Source organism: Rosa rugosa, chromosome 2, assembly GCF_958449725.1.
Source record: "Rosa rugosa chromosome 2, drRosRugo1.1, whole genome shotgun sequence".
Classification (NCBI taxonomy): Eukaryota; Viridiplantae; Streptophyta; class Magnoliopsida; order Rosales; family Rosaceae; genus Rosa; species Rosa rugosa.
In genome coordinates this window covers 21973099-21984801 of record NC_084821.1, presented here as the reverse complement: position 1 = coordinate 21984801, position 11703 = coordinate 21973099, and the positions used below count along the sequence as shown (strand labels likewise).

At 41.7% G+C, this 11703-nt stretch overlaps 1 protein-coding gene and 1 pseudogene across 1 annotated transcript; one reads left to right on the top strand and one right to left on the bottom strand.

Moving 5' to 3' along the window:
• On the bottom strand, positions 1-3457 carry LOC133728837 (probable CoA ligase CCL7; annotated as a pseudogene).
• Positions 3458-5113: 1656 nt separating this feature from the next.
• On the top strand, positions 5114-5845 carry LOC133730549 (uncharacterized). Its single transcript, XM_062158119.1, has 2 exons — positions 5114-5451; positions 5512-5845. Exons 1-2 carry the CDS (start codon positions 5114-5116, stop codon positions 5843-5845), a joined length of 672 nt encoding a protein of 223 aa, XP_062014103.1.
• Positions 5846-11703: the final 5858 nt, after the last annotated feature.

Below are 11703 nucleotides of genomic sequence, written 5' to 3'. Positions count from 1 at the left end.
TCATAAATAATAACAAGTTGAGAGTAAAGACTGCAAGATTAGAGTACAAAATGTCTGTGACAGCAAGGATTTGCACTTTGATATACCGAGTCATTTGGAGCAGTTTGTGTCCCGGTTCCATTGGACCCAAGTAAACAATGACCATCCTATATTGCTTTTTGAACTATGACTACAATTATTGTGAGCTGAGCTTCTTCGATAATGAGTATAAGAACCACCTGCAACTTTAAAGCAAGTGCAGTATGTTCGATATTGTGGGTGCTCTGTAGACTTGGTCTCCATCTAATTAACAAACATGAGAATGAGGAATATATACTTCTATCTTGGACCGTACTTTCTCGATGAGCTCTCTTCTGAGGATTTTTCCTGATGCCGACTTAGGGACAGTGTTTATGAACGTCACTTGTCGCAGTCTTTTAAAAGATGCAACCTGTTTCAAGAAGAAAATGAATCATAATGCAAGAAGACAATTATAGCATCAAGGAAATCAATTTAGATTGTTAGCTGTTGATTCTTCCTTGAAGTTGCCTCCTTACCTGACTCGCTATAAAACTCTTGATATCTTCTTCGTTCAGTGAACTGTTTGGCAAGCGCACAACATATGCAACAGGGACCTCACCAGCTTCAGCATCAGGAAATCTGTATGGTGCAAATAATCCAATTATTCAAGTCCTGTGATTAGTACAGGTTACGAATTTTGTGTATACAACTTACTGGATGACAATGGCGTCTAATATTTCAGGGTGAGAAACTAACAGGCCTTCAAGTTCAGCTGGTGCTACCTAGCAAAGGACCACAAAAGCAAAGAAAACATGATTGAATTATAATAATTATGATGATGATGATTATTTTTTCATACAGAAACTTATACCCAATAGAACTAGTTAGAACCAAAATCGCCACTAGACATTTCATGTATTGATTCCTTTACATCAAAAACAGAAGTTACCTGAAAACCTTTATACTTAATGAGTTCTTTAATTCGGTCAACCACAAAAAGTTGGCCACGTACTTTCATCAAAGTATCCAAGATTTCCAGTATGTATCCAACCATTTTTATCTAAAGTTAGCTGGGTGGCCTGTGGGTTGTTAAAATAACCTGAAAATGAGTAATGTTATCATGATGTTATCATATGCAGGAATATTGCAAGAGCATATAAAAGCCTTAAATATAACTCAATGAAAAGTTCTACCAACTTCCATACAAAGTTTAAGCCAAATAGACCTGATGGACAAATCTAAAGCAAAGGTTTCCAACCTGATTAGATTGAATAATTTTATTGAACGAAAGCATCCATAACTGAGAATTCAAGAGTACTTTTGTCTGTTAAACTAGTACCTCAGTTAAAACGTGCATCATACTGACATGTCTCCAGGTTACTGCTTAGAGTGTTCTTAATCCATGCTCAAAATTGGTAAGTGGAAGGGCAATTAGATTCCCATGCCATAAAAAGTCTTCCATGCCTATGTTATTGTAGTAAAATGAATATTATTCATTTAGAGGCAGACCAATTTAAATTTCTCCGAAAACATTCCACATAAAATCTTCAGCTGGGAAAGAGTGAACATTGTGAGGGGAGGGAGTGCAATCCACATGGTAATGAACATAGAAATATTCTCCTTCGGGATGAACAAAGTATCACTACAAGAGCTCTGCCTCTTCTATAAGTAATAAAAAATTAGTTGAAAATTATCATTTGGAATCTTAGATGATACATGACAATGTTCCAGCAATTTGCAAATTTCAACTATACCCTTTGAAATAGGTTGCAGTCAGCAGTGATACTTGAACAAACTCATAGTTTGACACAGTGCGGCTTCTACCAAAATTGACAATCAGATTTGACAAAATAACCCAACCTATTGAGTTTTCTACATTCTGCCAATAGGTGTTGAATACACCCGTCCCAAGCGGAAAACCATTCCTTTGTCATAAATATGTGCAGACTGTTAGACATGAAACCTATAAAATATCAATCAAAATTGCTACTGCAGAAATTGTCATCAAACGCGGTCCAAGGTACCTCATGTTTCATTGTTATTTTTCTATACGCAAACTAACTGCCAGAAAAAAAGAAAAGAAAGAAAAAAGCATTCTCAAATAGAGTATGGATTGCAATGCAAATGGAATGAACTGCCGATCAAATGCAGGACAATCATGAGCAAGCTGGCTTCTCCTAAATGCAGAAGAATTGTTCGTTCTGTTCTTTAAGATTAACAACAAGCAAATTGAAATCGCACTTACCTATCATCATATTAGGCCCCCTAACCCATATCTCCCCCAGCTGCTTTGGAGGGAGAGGTTTGAGTGTATCTACACTGACTATCTGAGATTCAACTCCGGAAACAAGAGTTCCAGCTGAACCACTATGTCGAGTGCATTCTCAACTGAAACAATTCCACAGGTTTCTGTCATACCATAACCCTGCAGAACAAGCAAACATCTAACCAATGAAGAAATTGTTAACTCCAAGCTACTAAACTGAGGTAACCTTAAACATGCAAAACAAACCGTCTTCCAAAACCTCTTCACACCCCTAGCGTTTGCAACACTAGATTATGGCTAGCCTTTCCACTACCCAATTTCAATACTTCACATCAACTGAACATTTTCAATTAAAAATCTTATTCAATAAAAAAAAGTCCAAAGCCACAAGCGTCAATGACACTATAAATTAGGGTGAGCTTGATTAAGTACCTGAGCAACTACACCTTGAGGAATAATTTTTGCACACTCCTCCATCAACTCTTTCCCCAGATGAGCTGCACCGGACCCAATATGCTTCAACAAAGATGAAAGGTTGTACTTCTTAACCACACTGTCCTTTGACAGAGCAAGTATAATAGGAGGCACAACCCACAAATGGGTGACCTTGTACTTTTCAACAGTCATCAAAATTTTCTCCAGATTGAATCTGGACATCGAAATCACAGCATTTCCCTTCCGCAGCTGCGCGCAAGTGATGATGGCCAATCCAAGGACATGGCAACACACAGAGAAACAAATGGTGCATCTTTCCAGCCACTTCTTGATCTTGCGTAACCATCAGAGAAGAAGCAATGAAATTCCCATGAATCAGAATCACACCTTTGCTGAGGCCTGTTGTAGCCGAAGGGTACAACAGCACAGCAGTGTAGAGAGGATCTGAAGTTGTTGCAATGGCACCAATTGCAATAATTCCCAAGGAAACAAATAGGAAACTGGATTGAAATGGGAGCGAAAATCAGAACCACGTCGTTTTTCTTAATACCCAGATGGATTAAGCCATGGGCAACCTTGATGACCATTGACTTGAGCTGGGAGAAGGACAGGGTTTCAGAGGACTCAGCATCAATGAGGGCAGGTTTGTGTGGATAAGAAGAAGAGTTTTTGAAGAGGAAAGAGACCATGGTGAGATTTGGGTCTCTGGGTAGTACCAGAGGCGCGGCCATCACGACCATGCCCAGATTTCTCCATTGCAAAATTAAGTCAGAGGAGTGATAGGTAATTGGGTAGTTGTTTTTGATAGAAAGATAACGACTTCGGGGCAAATGGGTTCGTGGGACTACAAGTATTAAGGGTGATGCAGACAAAAGTCACAAAACCTGTTGGGATTGAAAGAGTAATTGCAAAAATTGAAAGAAGGGAAAACTAAGATTCATTCATAATTCAAGTACATAACTGGTCTAGAGTACATAACGAGTCAGCAGAGTGACAAGTGTCTTGGTTGTGGTCAAGGTGTTGGGCCAACTAAGTGGTTTGCTAATGCTGGTTTAAGACTACACTAATTGGGTGTAGAGACTAATCTGCCTAGGTTGAGATGGAGGTCTTAAGAGCAAGTTCACCCGTTGGGGGTAAATGTCAAGGTTATTGGGTCACTGGGTCGACCGGTCAAGAAACTGTTCACTGCCACTGGACATGAGTTTCCACCCGTTCTGTTTCTTGACCGGTCAGTTACTGTTAATTGAAATTTTTTTTAAATTTGTTTATTGTAAAATTAAAATATATTTGACGTAAATAGATGGTAATAATGGAGATTTATGGATAATTAATGTCAAAATTGTGATTGCTATAGCTTTTCGGAAATGGAACAATGCTAGGAAGAGAACTTGTCGCTTTGCCACGACGTGTGAGGTTTTTCGGGCTTTCGGGATCGTTTTGGGCCTCAAAACTACAATTGACTATTTTTCTAGTATTTTCGGTGGACAAATTATGAGCCACCTACAGTTACCGACAATTTTTCTTGAAATGAGTGAAACAACCATCGACAACTTTGAACGGACCAGATAATTTGCATACTATTCAATCTAACGGTTATTGTCAATGTAATCTTATCTAAGATTTTGGATCAGATTATGTAGATCTAGGAGTGGAGACGTGTCCTTATCATCTTATCACATTTGATGTGAAAAATGTAAATAAATAGAGAAAGAGGCAGCACTCTATTCACACACAATCTGATATTGGAAAATCTCCTCCTTTTTCATATCTCCAGATCCAACACATTTCCTCTCATTCCCTCATTTCAATGAAGAGATTGTGGGCTAAGTTTCGACAGTCTCGAGATGAAGATTATCAAGATATGTGTACGACTAATGCCCTTGTGATCGCAGCAGTCACTAAAGCTGAATGTTCTAATTAAACATGACGACGGGGTTCTCGACCGAGGCGTGCATCGAATGAGGAGCGATTTAGGGAATCAAGAGGCAAAAACATGATGGAAGATTACTTTGTTGATCATCCAGTTTTCAGTGATGAGGAATTCTGGACACACTACAGGATGAGCCACAATGTTTTCAACCGCATCTCTAGTGACCTTTGCCGCTATGACCGGTACTTTATCCAGAAATCAGATGTTGCTTAGAAAGTCAGACTATTTCCCGAGCAGAAGCTGACGTGTTCCTTATAAATGCTTGCTTACGGTGCTGGGGCAGACCAATGCGCTGAGTATTGTCGGATGGCGAAATCTACCTCCATCGAGGCTCTTCAACGATTTACAAGAGGAATCGTTAATATGTACTCAGCAGAATACCTCCGGGCTCCTACTCCAGCCGACCTCAAAAGACTACTCGTCAAAGCTAAGCGAAGAGGTTTTCCTAGGATGATTGGAAGCATTGACTACATGCACTGGCAATGGAAGAATTGCCAACAGGTTGGGCTGGAGAATACAGCGGTCGAAAAAGTATCTCCACTATCATCCTCGAAGCAGTCGCATCGTACGACACATGGATATGGCACGCCTTCTTTGGAATGCCTAGGGCATGCAACGACCTCAAAATGCTGGCTAAGTCCTCGTTGTTTGACGAGCTTACTGCTGGTCGAGCCCCTCAAATCCAATTTCAAGTGAATAACAGAATTCACAATTTAGGCTACTATCTCGCTAATGGTATCTACCCTGGATGGGAGACTTTCGTGAAATCAATTCCAAGGCCTATACGACCCAAGGTGAAGTTTTCTCATACTCAAGAGGGGTACAGGAAGGATGTGGAAAGATGTTTCAGTATTTTATAATCGCTCTTTAGTATTGTTAGAGGAGCGGCTCGTGGGTGGGATAGAGAAGACATTCGATACATCATGTTGACTTGTATTATATTACACAACATGATAATTGAGGATGAAAGACCAGAGGACAGCAATGAGGAATTGGAATCCGATGAAGAAAAGGATAACAATATAAGGCCCAGGTTGGCTACGGTTTGGGAAGGACCGACCGGTGATGACTTTGATCCTGTTGGTAAAGATGGTTATTATTTCAATGGATTCATGGATCGATACGATGCCATTAGATGTGCAAACACTCACTCAAACCTTCAAGAAGATCTGATAGAGCATTTCTGGAACATTCAAGGCAACTTGGAGATCTAGATCTAGTGATGTTAGAATAATTGGCTAATGTCTAGACAAAGTCCGACCGATCGAGTTCTGCTTTTCTATTTGGTTATTATTGTTTGTGTGCTTTTAATTTGGGTTGTAGTATGTTTTTTATGTGCTATGATTTTTGTGTACTTTAATAAATGCAATTTTCAAATACAACTTTTATTTCATAAAATTTCTGCTTACATAATTGAAAAACTAGGAATAAGTACAATACAATTACACAACATGCATAATCACCTAATTATTCTCATCGTGATCCTCATCCTCTCTAGGAATCCAATTTGTGTTTAAAGGGTCATCATTAGGGTGAGGGTAGGTGGAATCACCCATAGAGAAAGGTGAAAAGTGTGGTTGTGTAGGATATCCACCGGGGTAAGGTGGTTGCGGATAGTATCCACCGGGGTAAGGAGATTGTGGGAATCCACCGGTGAATGGAGGTTGTGGGAATCCTTCGGGGTAAGGTGGTTGTGGGAATGCTTCGGGGTAAGGTGGTTGTGGGAATGCACCGGGGTAAGGAGATTGTGGGAATCCACCAGTGAATGGAGGTTGTGGGAATCCTTCGGGGTAAGGTGGTTGTGGGAATGCACCGGGGTAAGGAGGTTGTGGGAATCCACCACCAAAATTAGGTTGTGAAAAGTATCCACCCATAGAAGGTGTTTGAAAACTTGACCCACCATTTGTTTCAAGATCTTCTCACTTCGCTATCTTCTTTTGCTTTCTTGACCAATAACGTTTTTTAGTTGGAGTCATCTGACTTGTATCCATCTCTATTATTCGCTCTTCCCTCTCCTTAATTCGGTCTTCCATCTCTTGAATTCGGAATGCCTCTTTTCTCATATCCATTTGCAATCAGATACATGCTCGTTGATTTTCCTCTTGGAGACTTCAAGCAAATTCCTCATCGAGTTTTTTCTTGTCAGCGGTTGTCTCTTTTTGGTTGCTCGCTATACTCGAGACAGCGGTTGACAAAGAACTTTGATCCTTCACTGCCTTCTTTCCTTTCCGAATTGCTTCTTTCGCAACCTTCCTTTCTTGAGGCCTCACATTAGGATCTCCAATTTCACCGGCAATTTCCTCATCTACATCCATATCCAAGTTGATGGGAGAATTTTCTGCATTTGGTTGTGTGTGAGTCTGTTGACTTTCTTCATTTGATGTACCTCTGGATGTATGGCTAGGGATGTCTTTAAATTGTGCAAAGCCCCACAACATCGTAACAATCAAAGCTCTGAAAATTGTATCTTTTGGTATTCTCTTTTCTCTTCATCCCGACATGCCACAATTTATGTGCTTCCTCAAGCTATGTTATTCAAAAAAAGAATAAAAAATTCAACTAGTACAAATATAAACGTCATAATGAAGGGTCATCTATTATAAAGTAATAATTTTAATAACAAAGTTTCTTCCCGTTTTACAATAAAAATCAATTAGTACAAATATAAACACAGTTATAATTACATCTTATTTATCAAGTAATTATTGTAATTATAATGTATGTCGTATTACAATGAAAAGCAATTACTACAATTATAACGATATGATAATTACTACGTTATTTAGCAAGTAATATTTAACTATAATGTATCAACAAATTAAATGATTTATCAACAAATGCATACCTCATTAACCACATTCGAACGGCTTTTGTACCAATTACGACCTTGCCTTAATGCATAATGCCACTCAAAGAGTTCTATCTTCAAAATTTTCCACCTTCCGGTCAAAGAGGAAGCAGATCGGCCCTTTCCACTCCAATTTGCGGCAAGTTTTGCTTCACGCCCCTCCATAGCTCGGTTTTTTTTTCGATCTTTGCCCAAAGCCGGATTTTGGCTTACATATTTCCAAGACTTGCACAATTGAACATCTTCCTCATTCGTCCATCTCCTCCCGGATTCGGCATTTTCATCTTCACTTTGATCTCCCCCTTGTCCGGCCACTAGACGTGTGTTTCCCCTTTGTTCGACCATATTGGATATAAAAAAATTTGGAAGATGAGAGCTATAGGAAGAGAAGGAAGAACAACTTTGTGTAACTATGAAATAAAAAAAATTTGGTGTGAGATGTAAAATAAACGGTAGGTATTTATAAAGAAATTTTTACAATTTTTTTTCTTACCATTTTGTTACTGTTTGATTTAATATACATACATATTAATTGGTTGCCGTCAGATCTGCATATTAATTGAAACCAACGGCCCAGATTAATTGACCGTTGGCTTGAAAAAACCAAACCACCCAACGGCTTTCTGTCATGTCGCAGCCTTCTGTCCCTATAATTGTCGCTACGTGACAAAATAACGCGCAGCACACGTTTCAGCTTATTTCGGCGCTATACGATAAAAATCTGGGCAAGACGTGCGCCCTTCATCACGTCTTTCTCACCACCGAAGAAGCTGACGCAGCCACGAGGGTACTGGGCTGAGCTGGCAGCCAGCCAAGCTTGGGTCAAAAAGAAAGTCACGGGCCTCGCCTATTTCTTGGCCTTGGTCAGGAAAAGCCAAGCTTTGGCTGGTCAATCTTGGGCCGGTGGAACCTTCTTTTTCCTTCTTGCCGGTTACCACGTCGTTAATCCCAGCTAGAGGCCGGTCACCACACTACCGCTGGACTTGCTCTAACAAATGCCCCCCCCTCCCGGGGAGACATTGAGCTTGTCCTCAGGCCCAAAAGCAGGAAACCTGGCATCGATGTCCCTAGCATCTTCTATTGGCATGCCTTCCCATTACATCAGCCAAGTGGTGATGTTACGTTTCTTCTTGCGACGAACCCCCATGTCAAGCACCTTAAGAGGCTTCCAATTGATCTCACCATTGGCATCGAACTGTGGAAGAGTGGTGGAGATAGGAATGCTCTCACCAACTCGTTTCTTTAACAGAGAAACATAGAAAACTGGATGGAGCTTGGAGTTTGGAGGCAACAGTAGGCAATAAGCGATAGTACCAATTTTGGCAGCAACCTGGAAACGTCCATAAAAAGGGGAGAGAGCTTGTGTGTGGGACGTTTCACCAATGAATTCTGCCGGTAAGGGTGTAACTTAAGAAAAACCCTGTCACCTTCCTGGAATGTGCGTTCGGTACGGTCCTTATCGACAATTTGCTTCATTCGATTCTGCGCTAATGCCATGTGATTCTCGAGAGTGGAAAGGAGTTCATCATTCTAGTTGAGTGCAACGTCAACAGCATGAACCTGAGTTGTCGGCAAGTTCTTGAAGATTGATGATGGCGGCTGGCCGTACAAGGCCTCAAAAGGAGTCATCTTGATGGTGGCATGGTAAGTGGTGTTATACCACCACTTTGCCCAGTGCAGAAGTGCACTCCAATTGGAAGGTTTGTCAGCAATAAAACATCTTAAGTAGTGTTCAAGGGTGCGGTTAATGACCTTCGTCTGACTGTCGAATTGGGGGTGATAGGCCAAACTACGGCAGAGGGTGGAGCCTTGGAGCTTGAAGAAGGCTTTCCAGAAGTGGCTTACAAATACCGGATCCCGATCATTGACTATTGATCTTGGCATGCCATGAAGGCGAAAAATCTTCTTCACGAATGTGTCTGCAATCTGAGTGGCAATAAAGGGATGGGATACAGGTATAAAATGGGGCGATTTGGAAATGATCAACCACTACCATAATGGCGTTATAACCATGAGAATTTGGCAGTCCTTCCACAAAATCCATTGAGATATCAAACCAATTGTCTTCCGGAACAGGGAGGGGTTAAAACAAACCTAGAGGGTGGATTGATTCGTAATTCTGCCTCTAACATTGATCACAAGCCTTCACAAATGTCTTGACATCTCTCCGCATTCCCGGCCACGCAAAGCTACGAGAGAGGCGATTTAGAGTCCTCAAGTATCCGGAGTGTCCTGCTAGGAGGGAGGAGTGAAACTCATGTAGTATTTTGGGTTTCCACTCGGATGTGCTGGGTACGAAGAACCTCCCTTTGTAGAGTAGGCGGTCATTAGGCAGAGTAAAGCCCTTCTTGGTGGGATTCCCTTGGGTAAGAGCTTGTATGATTGACTGTGCTTCCGGGTCATCATGACAAGCCTGATCGATCAAGTGAAGGCTGTCGAAAACCGGAGCTGAAACCGCTTGGATTGCCATCAATTCGTGACTACGGGATAGCAAATCCGGTATGGTATTGAGATTGCCCACTTTGTATTCGATCCGATAATTGTAGCCCAGAAGCTTGGCCACCCACTTATGTTGAGTCGGTGTAGAAATCCTCTTATCTAACAAGTACTTCAGAGTTTGATGGTCGATGAAGATGGTGAAGCTACTGCCAATAAGATACAACCTCCATTTGTCAATGGCAAACATGATTGCGAGCATTTCACGATCATAAGTTGAAAGAGCTTGGTGTTTGGGGGACAGGGATTTGCTGAGAATGGCCATGGGGTGCTTATTCTGAGTCAGTACAACGCCGACACCCTTGCCACTACCATCGACTTCCACCGTAAACGGCTATGTGAAGTCCAGCAAGGCTAAGACCGGGGCCGAGGTGACAGCTTGCTTGAGTTTTTGAAACGCAAGCTCTGAGGCCGACCACCATCGAAATCCCTCTGTCTTTAGCATCTCATTGAGAGGTTGGGCAATCACTCCAAAGTATGGAACAAAACAGCAATAGTAGCCTGCCAAGCCTAGGAAGCCGCGTAACCCTTTCACCGTAGTGGGTTTGGGTCAATCTGAAATAGCTTGGACTTTTCCTGGATCCATGGACACCTCATTAGAATCAATTACATGGCCTAAATAATGGACCTGGGCCTGAGCAAAAGAGCATTTTGAGAGCTTGACTTTCAACCGTTGGGCCTGGAGTAGCTTGAAGACTTCCTCAAGATGAGAGATATGCTCTGATAATGATCCACTATAGATCAATATATCGTCAAAGAATACAAGTACACTTTTACGAAGTAAGTGTTGGAATACCTCGTTCATGAGAGCTTGAAAAGTTTACGGTGCGTTTGTGAGGCCAAAAGGCATCACAACGAACTCAAAGTGGCCCTCATGAGTTTGGAAAGCGGTCTTGGAAGTATCATCCTCATGCATTCTAATTTGGTGATATCTCGAGCGAAGGTCCAACTTGGAGAAATATCGGGCACCATGGAGTTCTTCTAATAACTTGTCAACAACCGGAATGGGGAATCTGTCTTTGACCGTTGCCGCATTAAGGGACCTATAGTCGACACAAAAGCGCCAAGTGCCTTCTTTCTTCTTCACTAAGAGAACCGGTGAAGAATAGAGGCTGCAACTGGGTTTAATGAGGCTTGAGCGTAACATATCTTGGACTTGGCCTCAAGCTCATCCTTCTGTGAATGTGCATGGCGGTAAGGCCTCACATTAATGGGCTCGGTGTTGGACAGCAAAAAGATTATGTGGTTAATGGATCTCTTAGGTGGGAGGCCCACTGGGGGTTCAAACAAGTCAGTGTACTAATCAAGCAACTGTTGAACACAAGTGGGCTGTACCGCTGGTAGGCCCAAAGTAGGCTGTGGGTTTGCGTCCACTTGCTGTAATGATAATAGAGCGAACATGGTTTGAGTGTCAAGGGCATTGTCGTGCTTGGTGATTCCTCGAAGGAGATGGCACTGATCGTCCGAGATAAACATCTTGACTTTTTCGGTAAAATGTCATCCGATAAAGCCCAAAGTATCAAGCCATTGTGCACCGAGAAGAAAGTTGCAACCGGGTACCGGAAGTAGCAGAAAGGACAATGTGAATTGATATCCTTGGATTTCGACCGGCATGTTGAGAGCTTGATTTGACGTGGATATTGATTCGCATGTGGCGACGATGATCCGGAAAGGCATGGCATCGTCCGTTTGGAGCCCCAATCGAGATGCAACTTCTGGGTTCAAGAA

Coding starts and splice junctions, on each gene's coding strand:
- LOC133730549 (XM_062158119.1), top strand. CDS start 5,114: ATGGAAGAATTGCCAACAGGTTGGGCTGGAGAATACAGCGGTCGAAAA. Junction 5,452..5,511: donor TTTTCTCATACTCAAGAGGG/GTACAGGAAGGA, acceptor TAGTATTGTTAG/AGGAGCGGCTCGTGGGTGGG.